Here is a 15,760-nt window from a genome sequence, read left to right on the forward strand (position 1 = left end):
TTAATGGATTCATATCTTGTAGAAGAAACAGAGCTGTCTTTGGGAAAGGTCAAACAGACTTTTACTGTGGAAAGTAGCCAGCCTAATACTTACTTTTAGAAAGACAAAAGAACTGTATGAAAAGTGTTTATAAGAACAGCAAATATTACCAGCCAGCTTTTGAGTTAGGGATATAGGCTGAAAGACAGTTGGGCTGTTTCTATAGCCTGTGCACTAGATCATAAGTTCCTACTAATAAGGGCTTCTAGACTAATGGGTAAGTTAGCTTATGAAAAATTAAGATACATCTGAATTTCATCTTCCCATCCACTGTTTAACTGCTTCATTTAGTTCTCCCTTTATTCCACATGAAAGACTTTTCTTCCTGGCTACGTCTACACTGGCCCCTTTTCCGGAAGGGGCATGTTAATTTCAGCGATCGCAATAGGGAAATCCGCGGGGGATATTTAAATATCCCCCGCGGCATTTAAATAAAAATGTCCGCCGCTTTTTTCCGGCTTTTAGAAAAGCCGGAAAAGAGCATCTACACTGGCCCCGATCCTCCGGAAAAAGCGCCCTTTTCTGGAGGATCTTATTCCTTCAAAGTAGGAATAAGATCCTCCGGAAAAGGGCGCTTTTTCCGGAGGATCGGGGCCAGTGTAGACGCTCTTTTCCGGCTTTTCTAAAAGCGGTGGACATTTTTATTTAAATGCCGCGGGGGATATTTAAATCCCCCGCGGATTTCCCTATTACGATAGCTGAAATTAACATGCCCCTTCCGGAAAAGGGGCCAGTGTAGACGTAGCCCGTCAGTTTCAGAAAATTAGTAAGATTTAGCAACTGCCCCCTAAACTGTTAGTCACTGTTTAAAGTCTGTATACTGTCTGGTATCAAGCTTTGTCTGTGCACACCCTTTAAAAGCTTGTCTTGCTCACTCTTTACAAAACATGAGGCTACAGTTGTAAACAGTAGTGAAGTGACTGCATTACCACAGTGAGACAGGAACAATAGAGAGATCATGGAAACTGTAACTGACTTACAGATGGTAGAGTTAAGTCAGTTGTTTATAGCAGAAGTTTACAATCAAAATTTAATTTTTTAGTATTGAATCTGTCTAAATGAAACTGCTCTGGCTAAATGTTAAGTAAAATCTATTAAAGACAAACCATCCTGATGTGCAGTAAGAAAAGTGAATATGGGTAGGCAACCTGCTTGGTGTAGTCAGTCACATGTGGTTGTCCCAATAGGTTCCTGACAGATTATCTACTCTGTCAGTGACAAACTTTCAGCTGTGTGCATGCATGTGCTCCCCAGTCTAGTGCATTAGCCAACCTGAAAGACTCCCAAGAGTGCCCCCAGAGACCACAAATCAGATAGGGTCAAAAGTATCTGACTAGGTTTACTGTCAAGTGACATTCATTAACAGTCAGCAAACAGACTTGCTGGTGCACAACTGACACCCAGCTGTGCTGGATTTTAGCATTCCCCACCACTGTCAGTTGATGACCACCCTTTGAGGTGCACTTTTATTCACAGGTACAAACAAGTTACACATCGCTCCTGACTTATCAGGTTGTCATCCTCTGCTAGCTAATTACCACCCCTTGCCTCTCAGAAGGGGGAGTTTGTTACTCTGTGTCATGCTGTCAATTAAGACCCAGGCCTGCACCTAGGTCAGTATGTATCGTAGAATCATGTCATAGAATACTAGGACGGGAAGGGACCTCGAGAGGTCATGGAGTCCAGTCCCCTGCCCCCATTGCAGGACCAAATACTGTCTAAACCATCCCTACTAGACATTTATCTAACCTCGTCTTAAATATCTCCAGAGATGGGGATTCCACAACCTCCTTGGGCAATTTATTCCAGTGTCTGACTACCCTGACAGGAACTTTTCCCTAATGTCCAACCTAAACCTCCCTTGCTGCAGTTTAAGCGCATTGCTTCTTGTTCTAGCCTCAGAGGCCAAGATGAACAAGTTTTCTCCCTCCTCCTTATGACACCCTTTTAGATACCTGAAAACGGCTATCATGTCCCCCCTCAGTCTTCTCTTTTCTAAACTAAACAAACCCAATTCTTTCAGCCTTCCTTCATAGGTCATGTTCTCTAGACCTTTAATCATTCTTGTTGCTCTTCTCTGGACCCTGTCCAATTTCTCCACATCTTTCTTGAAATGCGGTGCCCAGAACTGGACACAATACTCCAACTGAGGGCTAACCAGTGCAGAGTAGAGCGGAAGAATGACTTTGTGTGTCTTGCTCACAACACACCTGTTAATGCATCCCACAATCGTTTGCTTTTTTTGCAACAGCATCACACTGTTGACTCATTCAGCTTGTGGTCCACTATAACCCCTAAATCCCTTTCTGCCGTACTCCTTCCTTGGCAGTCTCTTCCCAATCTGTATGTGAGAAACTGATTGTTCCTTCCTAAGTGGAGCACTTTGCATTTGTCTTTATTAAACTTCATCCTGTTTACTTCATACCATTTCTCCAATTTGTCCAGATCATTTTGAATTATGACCCTATCCTCTAGAGCAGTAGCAACCCCTCCCAGCTTGGTGGTATCTGCAAACTTAATAAGCATACTTTCTATGCCAATATCTAAATCGTTGATGAAGATATTGAATAGAGCCTCTCCCAAAACAGACCCCTGCAGAACCCCACTTGTTATACCTTTCCAGCAGGATTGTGAACCATTAATAACTACTCTAAGTACAGTTATCCAGCCAGTTATGCACCCACCTTATAGTAGCCCCATCTAAGTTGTATTTTCCTAGTTTGATAATATCATGGGAGACCGTATCAAACATCTTACTAAAGTCTAGGTATACCACATCTACCACTTCTCCCTTATCCACAAGACTCGTTATCCTATCAAAGACAGCTATCAGATTGGTTTTACATGATTTATTCTTTACAAATCCATGCTGGCTGTTCCCTATCACCTTGCCACCTTCCAAGTGTTTACAGATGATTTCCTTAATTACTTGCTCCATTATCTTCCCTGGCACAGAAGTTAAACTAACTGGTCTGTAGTTTCCTGGGTTGTTGTTATTTCCCTTTTTATAAATCCAGTACCAATTTACCCTTTTCCAGTATTCTGAAATCTCTTGTCTCCCATGATTTTCAAAAGATGTCCCTTTGAAAAACTCAAACTGTCCTCAGTTTTTCCCCTGTCTTGATTCCCATGGGAACTTACCCATCAGCTCTCTGAGCTTACCAAAATCCACCTTCCCAAAATCCATTGTCTCTATTTTGCTGTTCTCCCTTCTACCCTTCCTTAGGATTGCTGTTGTATGTTATTCATGGGGAGGCAGTTGATACCAAGATGGACAGTCAGTGCTGATTCTTCCATTTTTAGTTAAAATCTCCATGTGGGGAAGGTGTTAGAGGCAGATTAAGGGAAGCTGGCATAGGAGCATCCTTGCTAGAGCAAGATGACTTTCCAAAGCCAAGGTTTCAGTATTTCCCACGAATAGCCTGCTGTACCTTATGACAACATTCCTTTAAATAGAAAATGCATCAATAAGCAGAGAATTAAAAGACATTGGAATGTACAATGCAGTAAGTATAGTTATTGCATATTAAATTTTAATCACCATTGGGTTAAAAATTTATGGTCCGTCTGCCCTTACTCCTATTGTCCGTGGCTGTAGCTCAACTCTCATGGAGCTTTACTTATACAGGTGAGTCAAGTGTTTAGGTTAAGGGTTAACCTAAGTAAGTATTTTCTTGCAATAAATGAGTTACATAGCTTTGTTCATCTACTTGTTGAGTGTGCAATGACATTGTGCAGACTTGGCCTGTTTCTTAAACATTTCACTTCCTTGATCAATAGAGAGTGTCCAGCCTATTAAAAAAAGATTGCTATACCCAGTTTGTTGCACTTGAGTTTAATTCAGCATAAGAATCAGTTACTTTGCTTAATGTTACAAGATTCTCCTCCCATGCTCTGTACAAGCAGTACCAGTGGCATTAATTTTGGCCGCCTATCTCCATTCAGACTTTGCTTTCATTTAAAGGAGACAGTCAGTGTAATCATCAGCTTGAAGACGAGTACCTACTTACTAGATAAATGATTGACTAAAGAAGAGAACAAACTTAATCTTCAGTAAACAACATATGCACGAGCTCTCTGTTCAGACATTCTTCTTCTACCAACTTCTGAAGCTAAAAAAAAACAAAGATAGTTGCAAGAAAGTTAGTTCAAAGTGTCAGGTCTTTTTATGGAGTTCCTCGCTCAGCATAATGGTACTGAACTCTAACTAGAGCAGTCATGTCCAATCTTCTTACACTTAAGATCACTTTAAGTGTCATGGCAAGCCAGGATCTACCCCATCCCTTCCCTGAGACCTCACCCTCTCCAAACCTGTCAACTACCCATTAATAGAAACTCACTGTTAATTACATAATTACACCAGACCCATTTTGCTAGGGCTGCAGCTGGGGAGAACAGTTTAAATTATTAAACAGATTAAGCATTTTAACTTTCATGTTAGTTTATCAAACTTCATTTTAAATAAAGTAAAACATTATGTCCAACACAAAAGATTTCAGTGTTTTCTTGATTTATGGCAGGGGAGGGGAACCTTTTTTGGGTCAGTGGCCCCTGACCCACAGGAAAAAAAAAAATCAGTTGGGGACCACCAAGTGAGAAACAAAAAACTCCTCCCAAAACCACCAACTCTCACTGATGTGGCCCCAAACTGAGACCCCTCACTCTTTGGGACTTCAGTTCCCATAGGAGAGGGAGGACTGAGGTTCAGGGCTTCCCCTAGGCCAGATTTACTTTCCTGGGGTTCCAGAGTTGTTCGATTTTGTGGACCCCCTTAAGCTTTGGGTCAGGAACAAAAATGAGGAGCTCAATAGACAGGACTGCCAGTGAGTGGGATAGGGATGCAGGATCAGGTGAGGGCAGGATCTGGAAGAGCATTTAGTGGCAGGAGAGGGTGTGGGGTGGGAGTACGAGAGGGAGTCCGGGAACAGAAGGGAATTGGGGGAGTAATGCAGAAAGGCTGGTTGTGGAGGGAGGCAAAGAAGTGGGGAATAAAGGAAAATGCAGCTTCTGCAAATTGTAACTCCCCTCACATCTTCCCTCTACTCCAGCCTCACTCCCCTCAGCCCCAGCCTGATCCCCTCATTGCCCCATGCTCCTCAGTGCAACCCCTGCCCCCTCCCATCCTCCTTCACCCCCTCATCCGTATGCCCCCAGCGTGCACACCAGCAGGGCAGCAGTGCTGGGACTTGCAGCCTCCTGGGAGTAACTAAGGGGCAAGGATAGCGGGGGGGGGGGGGGGGGAGGAAGGAGTGTCTCTTCCCTGCCTGGTCCCTTTGCCTGCAGGCAGCCAGAGCCCAGGTACAATGGGGTGCTGGGGAAGAGGTTCTCCAACCATGCACAGTCCACGGAGAACAGCATAATGTAGCCTGGTCCCCAGCATACCACGTGAGCAGGCCCAGCCCACCCCCTCTTGGAGCAGGAGACAAGAGTTGGCAATGCATGTGTCCGCACACCTCTTCTCACCCCTGCCCCAAACTGGAAAGTTAACAGAGGGGGGCAGCTGCCAAGATTGCATCATACACTAAGAAGGGTGGCTAGCTGGCCATGGCGATCGACTCCTAGGGGCGCTGCGAATGACCGACTGGTGACCACTGAGCTAGAGACTAATAAGCTGGTTTTCTTTCTTTATGCAAAACTTGATATTTTGTAGGGTTTTTCCCCTAGACTTGGGGTTATACGGAAGTGAATTAGGTGTTTGAAACAGCTGCAGAAATTTGTCCAGTTCAGATTTATTCTACCCTCACCTTGCTCACCTTTTCCCAAATAATAAAACAAACTACAAAGGTTAAGAATACTAAATACTGTGCTTTTGTAATCTCATTCTATTTTCAACACAACCTCCAATAGTTTGTGCCTTTGAAGGTTCCAGAATGGAACTTCAATGCTATTGCAGTTCAGGAATACATTTTCCTGAATACTTCAACGGTGTTCAGAGCTCTTTTCGAAAAGCTAACCCCAAGTTCAGAGAACGAATATCAAGTTTTGCATAAAGTGGGTTCACTCAAGATAGTTCCAAACAATGAACTAATGTGAAAAGGGTTAAGTACTTTAATAGATTGTTTTACACTAGCCACGAATGAATGAAGTTAGCAGAACAGTGGAGTGCAGGGCCCCTTGTTCACTCCGCCAGACTCAAATTTGTTTCTCTGACTTTAGTGTACACAAGTTCAAATAATTAAATACTTACTGTCCCATATTTAAGTAGTGTTGGCACTGCAGTTAGTTTCAGATTCTTTCTGAATTCATTGTTGGGGTCTTTCCAGCTGTTGCAAAAGAATTGGTTAGTTAACTTTATGCAAAAATATCTACCTTCTGTTTGGAGGGCAAAATAACAGTTACTGTTTCTTGCATAATCATTAGTAAAACTCAAGGGAAATAGGAAAGTCTGATTCCATATTTAATGCAAACAAACAGTGACCACCAAAGTAAATCAAAATCATGGTTGCAAAGAATTTGGATCAAATTATCATTAAGTGCTGCAACCTTAGCAGTTAATTATTCTGCAGCTTTCAGATGGTGAATTCTCCACGCTCTGATTACCACTTGAAGTCCAACCTTTAGATCTAAGACAGTAGTTAGAAAGCACAAAATGGCTGCATTTAGATTAAGTGGATTAAATGTTCAGTTCAACTGTTATATTACTGTGATGAGGGATGATCTTACACATAAAGGTAACAAGTTTTTACAAGTCTTCTAGATGAGGATAAGTATAATTAGAATTGAAACATTTGAAACAGTTTCCCACTGAGCCAGCTCAATGAGAACCGTTGGAACATATGTCAGATTTGTTTTGAGACAGTATACATAACTAAAGAATTATTTTAGCATGAATATCACAAGAAGCCATTAGAATACATAATTTTTCAGCACTTACTAGGCTCGATCTCCAACTTGGCAGTAGATGAATACAGCTCCATCAGGCAGGCTATTTAGTTCACTCCGCACAACTGGTTCAGCTAAAGAGTACCAAGGTTAGATTACAATTGTTAAGTATTAATACTGTAGTGTCTTATCTCTCGCCTCTAATGCTTACGCTTTCAGACTGTCTTGCTCATTTTGCTTCATGCATTAGTCACCATGCTTTCCTCTAGAGATATCAATGTGTAGTCAACTATACCACTAACTAATAAGCCTAGGCTTATCAGTCAATCTTGTTGACTACAGCACAGTGGGAGCACAGAGACAGTAGGGGAGGAGCACACAGGCAGGAGCCAGTACTGGGGGGAGCTGGCTTAAAAGCCGGTTCCCCCCAGCACTGGCTCTGCGCTGCTGCCTCTATCAGAGGGAGCAGCAGGGGGTGGCTGCCATGAAGCAGCCTCTATCCACAGGGAGGGATCTGAGCTCCCCACAGACAGAGGCTGCTCCGCATCTCAAGGACAGGGGCTGCAGCCACTAGGGATGTGAACAACTAGTTGACTGTCTGATAAGCAAATGCTTATCATATCATCCCTTGCCTGTATCAGAAAGGGGCAGCAAGCGGGGGAAGAGAAGGTGCTTCTAAGCAGCAATACCTTGTGGAGCTGGGGGTAAGCAGAGGAATGACCTCCAGCCCCACTCAGCGCTGACACTTTGAAACGCCACCCGCAGCCTGACACCAGGTTCCCCACAGCGTTTCAAAGCAGCAGCAGCTGGGGGACTTCCCCGATGACCCCGGGGCTCCCTGCAGCGCTGCCCCTTTGAAATGCGGCGGGGAGCACGGCGGAGCGCTCGAGTCCCCTGCTCCCTGCAGCGCTTTGGCGCGTCGCAACAGCCCTGGGGCGGCCAGGCTCGCTACAGCCGCCGCCTTTCCCCGCGCCCGGGGCTCCTGCCGCGCCCCCCGGGGATAGCAGAGACGTGGAAGACTCGACCGAGGGGGCTGGGCTAGGGGAGCGGGAGTCTCGGGGGCGACGCGGAAGAGGAGCCCGAGGGCCATGGCGGGACGGGGCCCCTCCCGGCTCACCGGTCACGCAGTCCGGGCACCAGCTCGTGCCCCGCGCGTCCTTGTCGCCGCAGAACAAGGCGAAGACGGGCCGGCCGCGGTGCTGCTGGGCCGCCTGCACGAACTCGCCGTAGCCCCGCACCGCCTGCTCCTGCCAGCCCATGATCCCGCTACCGATAGCAGCTGCCCGCGGCTCCACTTCCGGCCGTGCCTCCCCGGCCCGCTAAACCCTGCCCTAACGGGCGGGGCCCGACGGCGGCCTGGAGAGGACACGCGCCGCTCGCCCCACCCGCCTCCGCCGGATTGGCCGCCTCGGGCACCCTTAGCCGTAGCTTGCCCAGCAGCCCTCGCGACGGTTGTCATGGTGAGTCTCTGAGCCTCGGCGCTTTGTCAGCCCTCGGTCGGCGGTGGGTGCCCCCTTCCCCCGTGGGGTCTTGTGCGCCCGCGTCGGAGCGGGGCGGTGGGGAGCAAGGGGGGGAACCTCAGCTCCCTCATTCCTTCCCTGGGGCCTCTCCCCCCGGGCTCCCACGGCGCTAGGGCCCCGGGTCCCCACGCCCAGAGCTCCCGCCGCCCCAGCGCCCTGCTGGACTGCCCCTGTCGGGATAAGCACCGTAGTCTCGCCACAGGCTGCGGGCCCCACTCGGTCCCACGGGGGCGGCCACGGTAGCTCCCGGGGCTCTTCAGCGGCGGCAGGGAGGCTTGCTCGGCAAAGGCGGGTTGGGAGGCTCTCCCAAGGGAGCGGAAGGACGCCGCGTTCTTGGGCGTGAGTGGACGGGGTCAGAGAACAAAGGAGAAACTCCCGCAGGAAACAGGGACTAGGAAGGGCTGGAATGTAGGCGCTGGGGAGGCCTTCAATGGCCTTTCCCGGCGCCTTCCAGGATTCTGTGAAATGAAGCAGGGAGGCTGTGGAATAGAGAAGGAGCCCGATTGAAATGGATTCGGAAGCCTCTGTTTAGTTATGGAAGGGTAGCAGCGGTAGAGTAGCGTTAACAGTTAGGCTGTGTCCAGACTCAGGGGTTTTATCGAAAAAAGTAGCCTTTTTTCGAAAAAACATCACCTGCGTCTAGACTGCAGCCGCGTTCTTTAGAAATTAAATCAAAAGAACGCGGCTTTTCTTTCGATGGCGGTAAACCTAATTTCACGAGGAAGAACGCCTTTTTTCGAAAGTGCTCTTTCGAAAAAAGGCGTTCTTGAATGCAAACGGGTTTTTCGAAAGAGAGCATCAAGGCTGCCTGGGTGCTCTCTTTGGAAAAAGCGGCTTGCTTTTTCGAAAGTTCCGCTTGCAATCTAGACGCTCTTTTTCGAAAGAGGCTTTTTCGAAAGTATCATTCGAAAAAGCCTCTTTCGAAAGAGGCTTGCAGTCTAGACATAGCCTTACAGACAAGGGAAAAACGTCGATGTATCCTTATATTATGTGAAAACTTTACATCTAAAGATGTAGAGTAGCTGAGTAATCCTGGCAAGAGCTGCAGAGAAACCAACACTTGTTCCAACGGTAAACTGCATGGTTGGGACATAGAGCGAAGAGAGAACTTTCTGGGAAGCAGGATTAGGCAGTGTGTAATTTAGGCTGGAGAGAAAGAAGCAGAGTCATTATATTTGATCTTGATATTGTTTGAATTTAGGGGTCTCTCGGGAGCCCTCTGCTCCATCCTAGAAGTAATTGCTGGTGAGTTTATATATCAGGGCTTTATGATTTGTTATTTTATTTCCCTTTACACTGAAGAATATAAGGTATCCAGGTGTGTACTCTCCATTGGCCTACTAGATTCTGACAACAATATATTCCACACTTTATGCACTGTCTCTTTGGTGTCTTAACATTTTGGGCCAAGTTTTCATTAACTTTTTTCCCATAGATCAGTTTCCTTGTCCTAGTAATAACATCTGCAAAAGTTCTGCCTTAACCTTATACATTCCTTATGGCTGCTAATGTGAGCATTCCCTGGGGCCTTCACAGAATGTAAGGTGTACCTAGTACATCAGAAAATGTGAACATATCCCCCACTTTGCTTCCAGCCCATGCCACTACAAAAAAGCATGTTCTCAAAATTATTTCCACGAGTTAGTGTTTTGCCTGTTAAACTATTACATTTGTTGGACTTTGTCTTATTTTTAAACACAATCCCCAACTTGTTATAATTTTAGCAGAGGCCGGTTTACAGATAACAGTGGATGTTCAACATCCTTATATTCTTTTTAATGTGATGGGACCAAGCAGACCAGCCACAATCTATGATCCATTTGCATCCAGAACCCAAGCAGAAAAGAATGAAGTGAGGCATCTTCAGACACAGGTATTATTTGATTTCTGCTCGTGATGAGTTCTCAGTGTTGCTATTCTGTTTTGTTAAGCTTATCATTTAATCTGCTTCCTGACACTGGTTCTGTGCACAGTTGTAGTGTCAAGTTTGCCTGCCTACTTTCATGTGTCACCAACATCCATTGGCATATTTACCCTTCCTTTATAAAGTGCTTTGAGCTCTAAAGATAAAAATGTGTAAATGTAATATCTGTCTTTATCCTTTCCTTCTCACCTGTGACTATTTTGCTTTTATGTTTTAAATATTTATTATGACATTGTGCAGTGCTAAAACTCTTTGAGCTACATGTTGAAAATGGGAATTAGGCATTTAAATGCTTTTGAAAACCCCACTAAGCATCTGCTCCACCTAACAACCTTTAAAAATCTGGCCCAGTGAAGTGGAAGGATGCTGTAAGACTAAAATGACTATTACCTGCATAGTGATATGCAGGGCTCGCCAAGTGGTGGCAAGCCTCGCTCGCCAGCCACGCGGAAGCGCACGCTGTGCATACTGCGCTGCGCGGCCCCACCGGCTTAAAATCTACTCGCCACGGGCGAGTGGATTGAATCATTTGTCGAGCCCTGGTGATATAATAAATTGTAATGTGAAGGGAGTTACATTTGTCATTATTATTTTATGTTCAAGGTGCCTCATCTGTGCAATAAGCTATATAATATGGACTTTTTGTTTTAATCTGTGAAACAGCTCCAGTTTAATAGAAATGTTCCTGTAGCTCCAGAGAACTTGGCTGTCAGATTCTCCAGCCCTTGTCCTATTATAATAGAAAAACTGAAGCCACCTGATGGCCAGAGAGATCTAGGTGGTGGTGATGATGCCAATTTAAGAAGTTCTGTCACATTTTCCGTCATATCTGAAGACAAACTGAAACTGGCCATCCAACTAGCCAAAAGGGATGTAAAAAGAAGACACTTAGAAGAGCAGGTGAAAGAAGCAGAGAATAAATCAGTGTTCCTCCAGACATCTGAGCAATGTAAGAATGAAGCATCTGAAAATCCTGAAGAAAGGAGTGTATCAAAATCTAGGACATACTTGAAATATCATCAGCAACATGGTCAACCTTCCAAAATGGAGACTACTAACTCTGGTGCAAAAATGTATCTCTACACAGCAACTCAGGGCAAGTTAAAGCCACCTGTTTCAGATTCTCCACCTACCCATGACCCAGGACCAGGGCCCAAGCCAAGCCTGAAAAAAAGTGAAGATAAAAGTACACAGGAAGTCAGACGACTACAAAAAGAACTGAGACATTGCATCCAGAAAATTGAAGAACTGACTAAAAAAGGTGAATGACACAACAATTATTTTTATGTAGCGTTACTATCAGGGGCAGATGAGAGTGCCGCGGGGCCCCCGCCTTTGACATGGTGCATGTGCTGTGGCGCCCCGGCACATGCGTGGGGCTTCTGCAAGCGCGGGGCCCAGGGCAGCCGCCCCGCTCGCCCTGCCCCAAATCCGCTACTGGTTACTATACAGGCAGTCCCCGAGTTACGCGGATCCGACTTATGTAGGATCTGCAGATACGAACGGGGATTTTCTCGCCTCCGGGGCGAGAAAAGCTGCTCCCCGTCTCCCTGGTCTGCTGCGGGAGCCAGCAGACCAGGGAGACGGGGAGCAAAGCGGCGCAGGACCCGGGGCCGGACCCGTGGCGCTTCCAGATCAGGTCCGGCCCCGGGTCCTGCGCTGCTTTGCTCAGGGTCTCTCTGGTCTGCAGACCAGGGAGACGCTGAACAAAGCCGCGCAGGACCCGGGCCGGACTGCGGCGCTTCCAGCTGATCTGGAAGCGCAGCGGGTCTGGCCCGGGTCCTCCGCCGCTTTGCTCCGCGTCTCTCTGGTCTGCTGGGGGGACACAGCCAGTGCCCCCCTCAGCAGACCAGGGAGATGTGGAGCAAAGCCTGGGGCCTGTGGTAGAGCAGGTGAGGCGCTGCCGGTTGGTCCCACAGCACCGCTCCTTGGCGCTACTGGACCAACCCGGCAGCACCCCAGCTACTCTGCCCCAGGAGTCCTGATTCAGCCGCTGCTGATCAGTTTCAGCAGTGGCTGAATCAGGACGCCTGGGGCAGAGCAGCTCGGGTGCTGCTGGGTTGGTCCAGTAGCGCCGAGGAGCGGCCGCGCTACTGGACCAACCCAGCAGCACCCGAGCTGCTCTGCCCCAGGCGTCCCCAAGTTAGCTGCTGCTGAAACTGACCAGCGGCTGACTACAGGAAGCCCGAGGCAGAGTTGCTCTGCCCCAGGCTTCCTGGAATCAGCTGCTGATCAGTTTCAGCAGCAGCTGACTTGGGGACGCCTGGGGTTCTTAAGTTGAATCTGTATGTAAGTCAGAACTGGTGTCCAGATTCAGCAGCTGAATCTGGATGCCAGTTCCCACTTACATACAGATTCAACTTAGGGACTGTAGGTTTGTTCTTATCTTGTACGTAACCCGGGGACTGCCTGTAGTTTGTTTCTCTGTTCTTCTCTCCATTTTTAGTCTTGGACTAGAAGCTGTGCTTGTGTGTGTACACATTTTCAAAGATTTTTTTTTCTTTTTCTTAAGACAAATGGATTTGTCATTCAGGGTATTAGGAAGGTAGTATGTAGTATAGCTTCAAATCCAAGCCGTATTGATAGTAAAAAAAAAAAAAGAAAAAAACCCTTGCCATTTAATTGCGTGTGTGAAATGCACTGGTGATGTTTTTAGCCTTGTTCCCTTTAAATAGATTTTCAGATTACAAAAATCAGCATCACAGTTAGAACCTTTATTAGCAGTTACTGGAACGAGACCAATGGTTGTTGGAACTCTTGCTTGTTGGAAGGGATTCACTTATATCAGGGTTGAGGAACTTGGGCAGTGGAGTGATTAATTATTTTTTTTAGGTTTGGTGCTATATTGACACTTTTATAATCTTTAGCAATATGTTTAAAGACTTTCCTTACAGTACTGCCATAACTGTGATTTGATTTGGGAGATCATAATAATGCTGACAAGATTTACTTGATCAATATTGGATAAGAATATGTAAAAACATCCTAAGATTATACAGAATATGTAGATAAAATCATAGTTCAAGATAATGCCTTGACAAAGTCAGGATACATTGTGAATTTATTCTACATGAATGAAGCTTCCTTGGTAGGTAAAGTTCACACATTTACTTTAAATCAGCATTTTCTCAGATTAATTGGGTTGCCAAGACCTAAATCTCTGTGTTTTGCAAAAATAACACTTTTCAGAGAGATGCGAAGAAATCTTGGATCCTGATGAAGAGCGACGAGTCTGCATTAGGAGGCAGGAGCAAGCTGCACGGTCTGCTCGGATGCTGTATGTCCTCCAGCAACAGGTATTAACAGATAATGTTTTAAAAGGAAGAATATAAAATATTGTGTATTCTGTATGCAAAGAACTGGACTGACACAAAAGCCTTTGAAATTCAGGGAAGTTCTAATTTGGATCTGAATTTCATGGCTGGGCCATACCATTGTAATGGGATTAACCAAAATGCCATTGGAAAATTGAGATCTGGACCTAGACTTTACAGAACAGGCCTATCTTTAATGTATACACACATATAGCTGGTTCTGACTGTGATTTTGTTTTCTGAATAAACAGGTAAAAGAAATCCAGGAAGACTTGCAGAAGCTGAGTCCTCTTAAAATCAAACACACTAAGAAGGTAAGATGTATTGAACTTGGATCATATCTTTCTGAAAACAAATGTTTGGAATCTTGAAAGATCTTTTGGTTAATGCAGTTTCTAGGTAACAGTTACAAAGCCTCCTTAATTATAACGGTATTGGAGAGGTATTTTCAGACTTCATATGTCACAACGTCCATTTTGGATTTAACTCAGCTGCTTTAGTTTAGGCTAGCATAATATTTGGCATATTGACAGTATAACATCGATTAATAAAAAAGCTACAGGCAGCTGTTTTAATTAATGCAAGTCAGCCTGTGTTTTTGGAAAATATGTTCTGTCAGACTAACTTGATTATTTTCAATGAGATTTCAAGCTTGGGTGATAAAGGTAATAGTGTTGACATAATATAATAATATACTTAGACTTCTATAAGGCATTTTGACTTGTTGCCACATGACATTTTGATTAAAATAATACAATGATATGGTATGCTATGTTTGTCCCAGGATATTAAAAAGACAGGGCGAGTGAGGTAGTATCTTTTTTGGAACTCTGTGTAAGCTCAAAAGCTTTCCACTCTCACTAACAGAAGTTGAGTCAATAAAAGATATTACATCAGCCACCTTTTATCTCTAATAAAATTAACTTGGCAGACATTAAATGGGTTAATTGGCTGACAGATCTAAAAATGTAACTAAAACAGGAAACATTCTTGAATAGATCTGTCTCGAGTAGGGTCCTGCAGGGATCAGTTCTTGGCCTTATGCTATTTAATATTTTCATCGATGATTTAGAAAATCATCACTGCTAAAGTTTGGAGATGAGACAAAAAATTTGGAAACTAGTTTCCAAGAATGAGGATGGGCCACTGATTCAGAGTAATCTGGATTGCTCAGTAAACTGAGCAAACACACTATATGCATTAATGCAGCTAAATGTAAATGTATAATTTATGAGCAAAGAATATAGGCCCAGACTTACAGGCTGGGAGACTTTATCCTGGGAAGCAGTGACTCTGGAAAATATTTTGTTGTCACAGTGAATAATCAGTAGAACCATGCACTCCCAGTGTGATATTATGGACAAAAGAGCTAATGAGATCCCAGGGTACATAAACAGAGGAGCCTGGGGCTGGAGTACAGAGGTGTTTTTACCTTTTCATTTGGCACTGGTGGGACTGCTCTGGAATACTGTGCCTGGTTTTGGTGTCCACAGTTCAAGAAGGATGTTGATAAATTGGAGAGAGTTCAGAAAAGAGCCACAAGAATTTTTTTTAAAAGATTAGAAAACATCCCCTTTTATAGTGATAGAATCAAGGAGCACAATTTATTTAGTTAAACAAAGAGAAGATTAAGGACTGACTGGATTACGCTGTATCAGTATATACTTGAGGAACAAATTAGATAATGGGCTTCTCAATCTAGCAGAGAAATTCAATTGTCTAAAAGCTGAAGCTAGACAAATTCAGACTGGAAATAAGACATACATTTGTAACGGTGAGAGTTACTAATCATTGGCACAGTGTAGTGTGGTGTGGTGGTCGAATCTCACTGACAATTTTTAAATCAAAATTGGCTGTTTTTCTAAATGATTTGTTTTAGGAATTATATGGGGGAAGTTCTCTGGTATTTGTTATACAGGTGCTCAGACTTTATGATCACAGTGGTTCCTTATGGCATTCGTTCCCAACCTCTGGTCTGTGGACCAGTGCCGGGCCACAAACTGCTTGGTGCCGGGCTGTAGCGGCTCTGGGGGCTGGGACTGGGGTACACCGCCCAGTGCCTCCCCTCTCACTGTGGCTGTTGTGTCTTGCCCCAACCAGTGCCTGGCAGGGGTGGGATCTTCTCCTGGATATGGAAGAGT

General features: G+C 45.2%; 2 protein-coding genes across 7 annotated transcripts in view; one reads left to right on the plus strand and one right to left on the minus strand.

Moving 5' to 3' along the window:
- Positions 1–3,858: 3,858 nt before the first annotated feature.
- TXNDC17 (thioredoxin domain containing 17) lies at positions 3,859–8,228 on the minus strand. Its single transcript, XM_075904901.2, has 4 exons — positions 7,979–8,228; positions 6,914–6,995; positions 6,227–6,302; positions 3,859–4,151 (listed from the first exon to the last, which is right to left on the minus strand). Exons 1-4 carry the CDS (start codon positions 8,118–8,120, stop codon positions 4,083–4,085), a joined length of 369 nt encoding a protein of 122 aa, XP_075761016.1. The 5' UTR covers positions 8,121–8,228; the 3' UTR covers positions 3,859–4,082.
- KIAA0753 (KIAA0753 ortholog) overlaps positions 8,193–15,760 on the plus strand; it is a 49,274-nt gene continuing 41,706 nt past the window's right edge. For 2 of the 6 annotated variants that reach the window (XM_075904894.2, XM_075904899.2), the window contains exons 1-5: positions 8,193–8,321; positions 10,106–10,254; positions 10,969–11,566; positions 13,495–13,601; positions 13,871–13,933. In XM_075904894.2, coding sequence (XP_075761009.2) covers positions 10,165–10,254; positions 10,969–11,566; positions 13,495–13,601; positions 13,871–13,933 — 858 coding nt within the window. In that variant the 5' untranslated portion in view covers positions 8,193–8,321; positions 10,106–10,164. Of the gene's footprint in view, positions 8,365–9,192; positions 9,627–10,105; positions 10,255–10,968; positions 11,567–13,494; positions 13,602–13,870; positions 13,934–15,760 lie in introns of those variants that run through there. The other 4 variants (XM_075904897.2, XM_075904895.2, XM_075904898.2 and 1 more) reach the window with 4 other exon arrangements.

This window comes from Pelodiscus sinensis, chromosome 21, assembly GCF_052426305.1.
Source record: "Pelodiscus sinensis isolate ZL-2025 chromosome 21, ASM5242630v1, whole genome shotgun sequence".
Taxonomy (NCBI): domain Eukaryota; kingdom Metazoa; phylum Chordata; order Testudines; family Trionychidae; genus Pelodiscus; species Pelodiscus sinensis.

Excerpts from the sequence above, each read along its gene's own strand:
- TXNDC17 (XM_075904901.2), bottom strand. The coding sequence starts at position 8,120 with ATGGGCTGGCAGGAGCAGGCGGTGCGGGGCTACGGCGAGTTCGTGCAG. Across the intron at positions 6,303-6,913 it reads CAAGTTGGAGATCGAGCCTA|CTGGAAAGACCCCAACAATG; the intron begins GTAAGTGCTGAA and ends CTTTTGCAACAG. Across the intron at positions 4,152-6,226 it reads CACTACTTAAATATGGGACA|CTTCAGAAGTTGGTAGAAGA; the intron begins GTAAGTATTTAA and ends GTTTTTTTTTAG.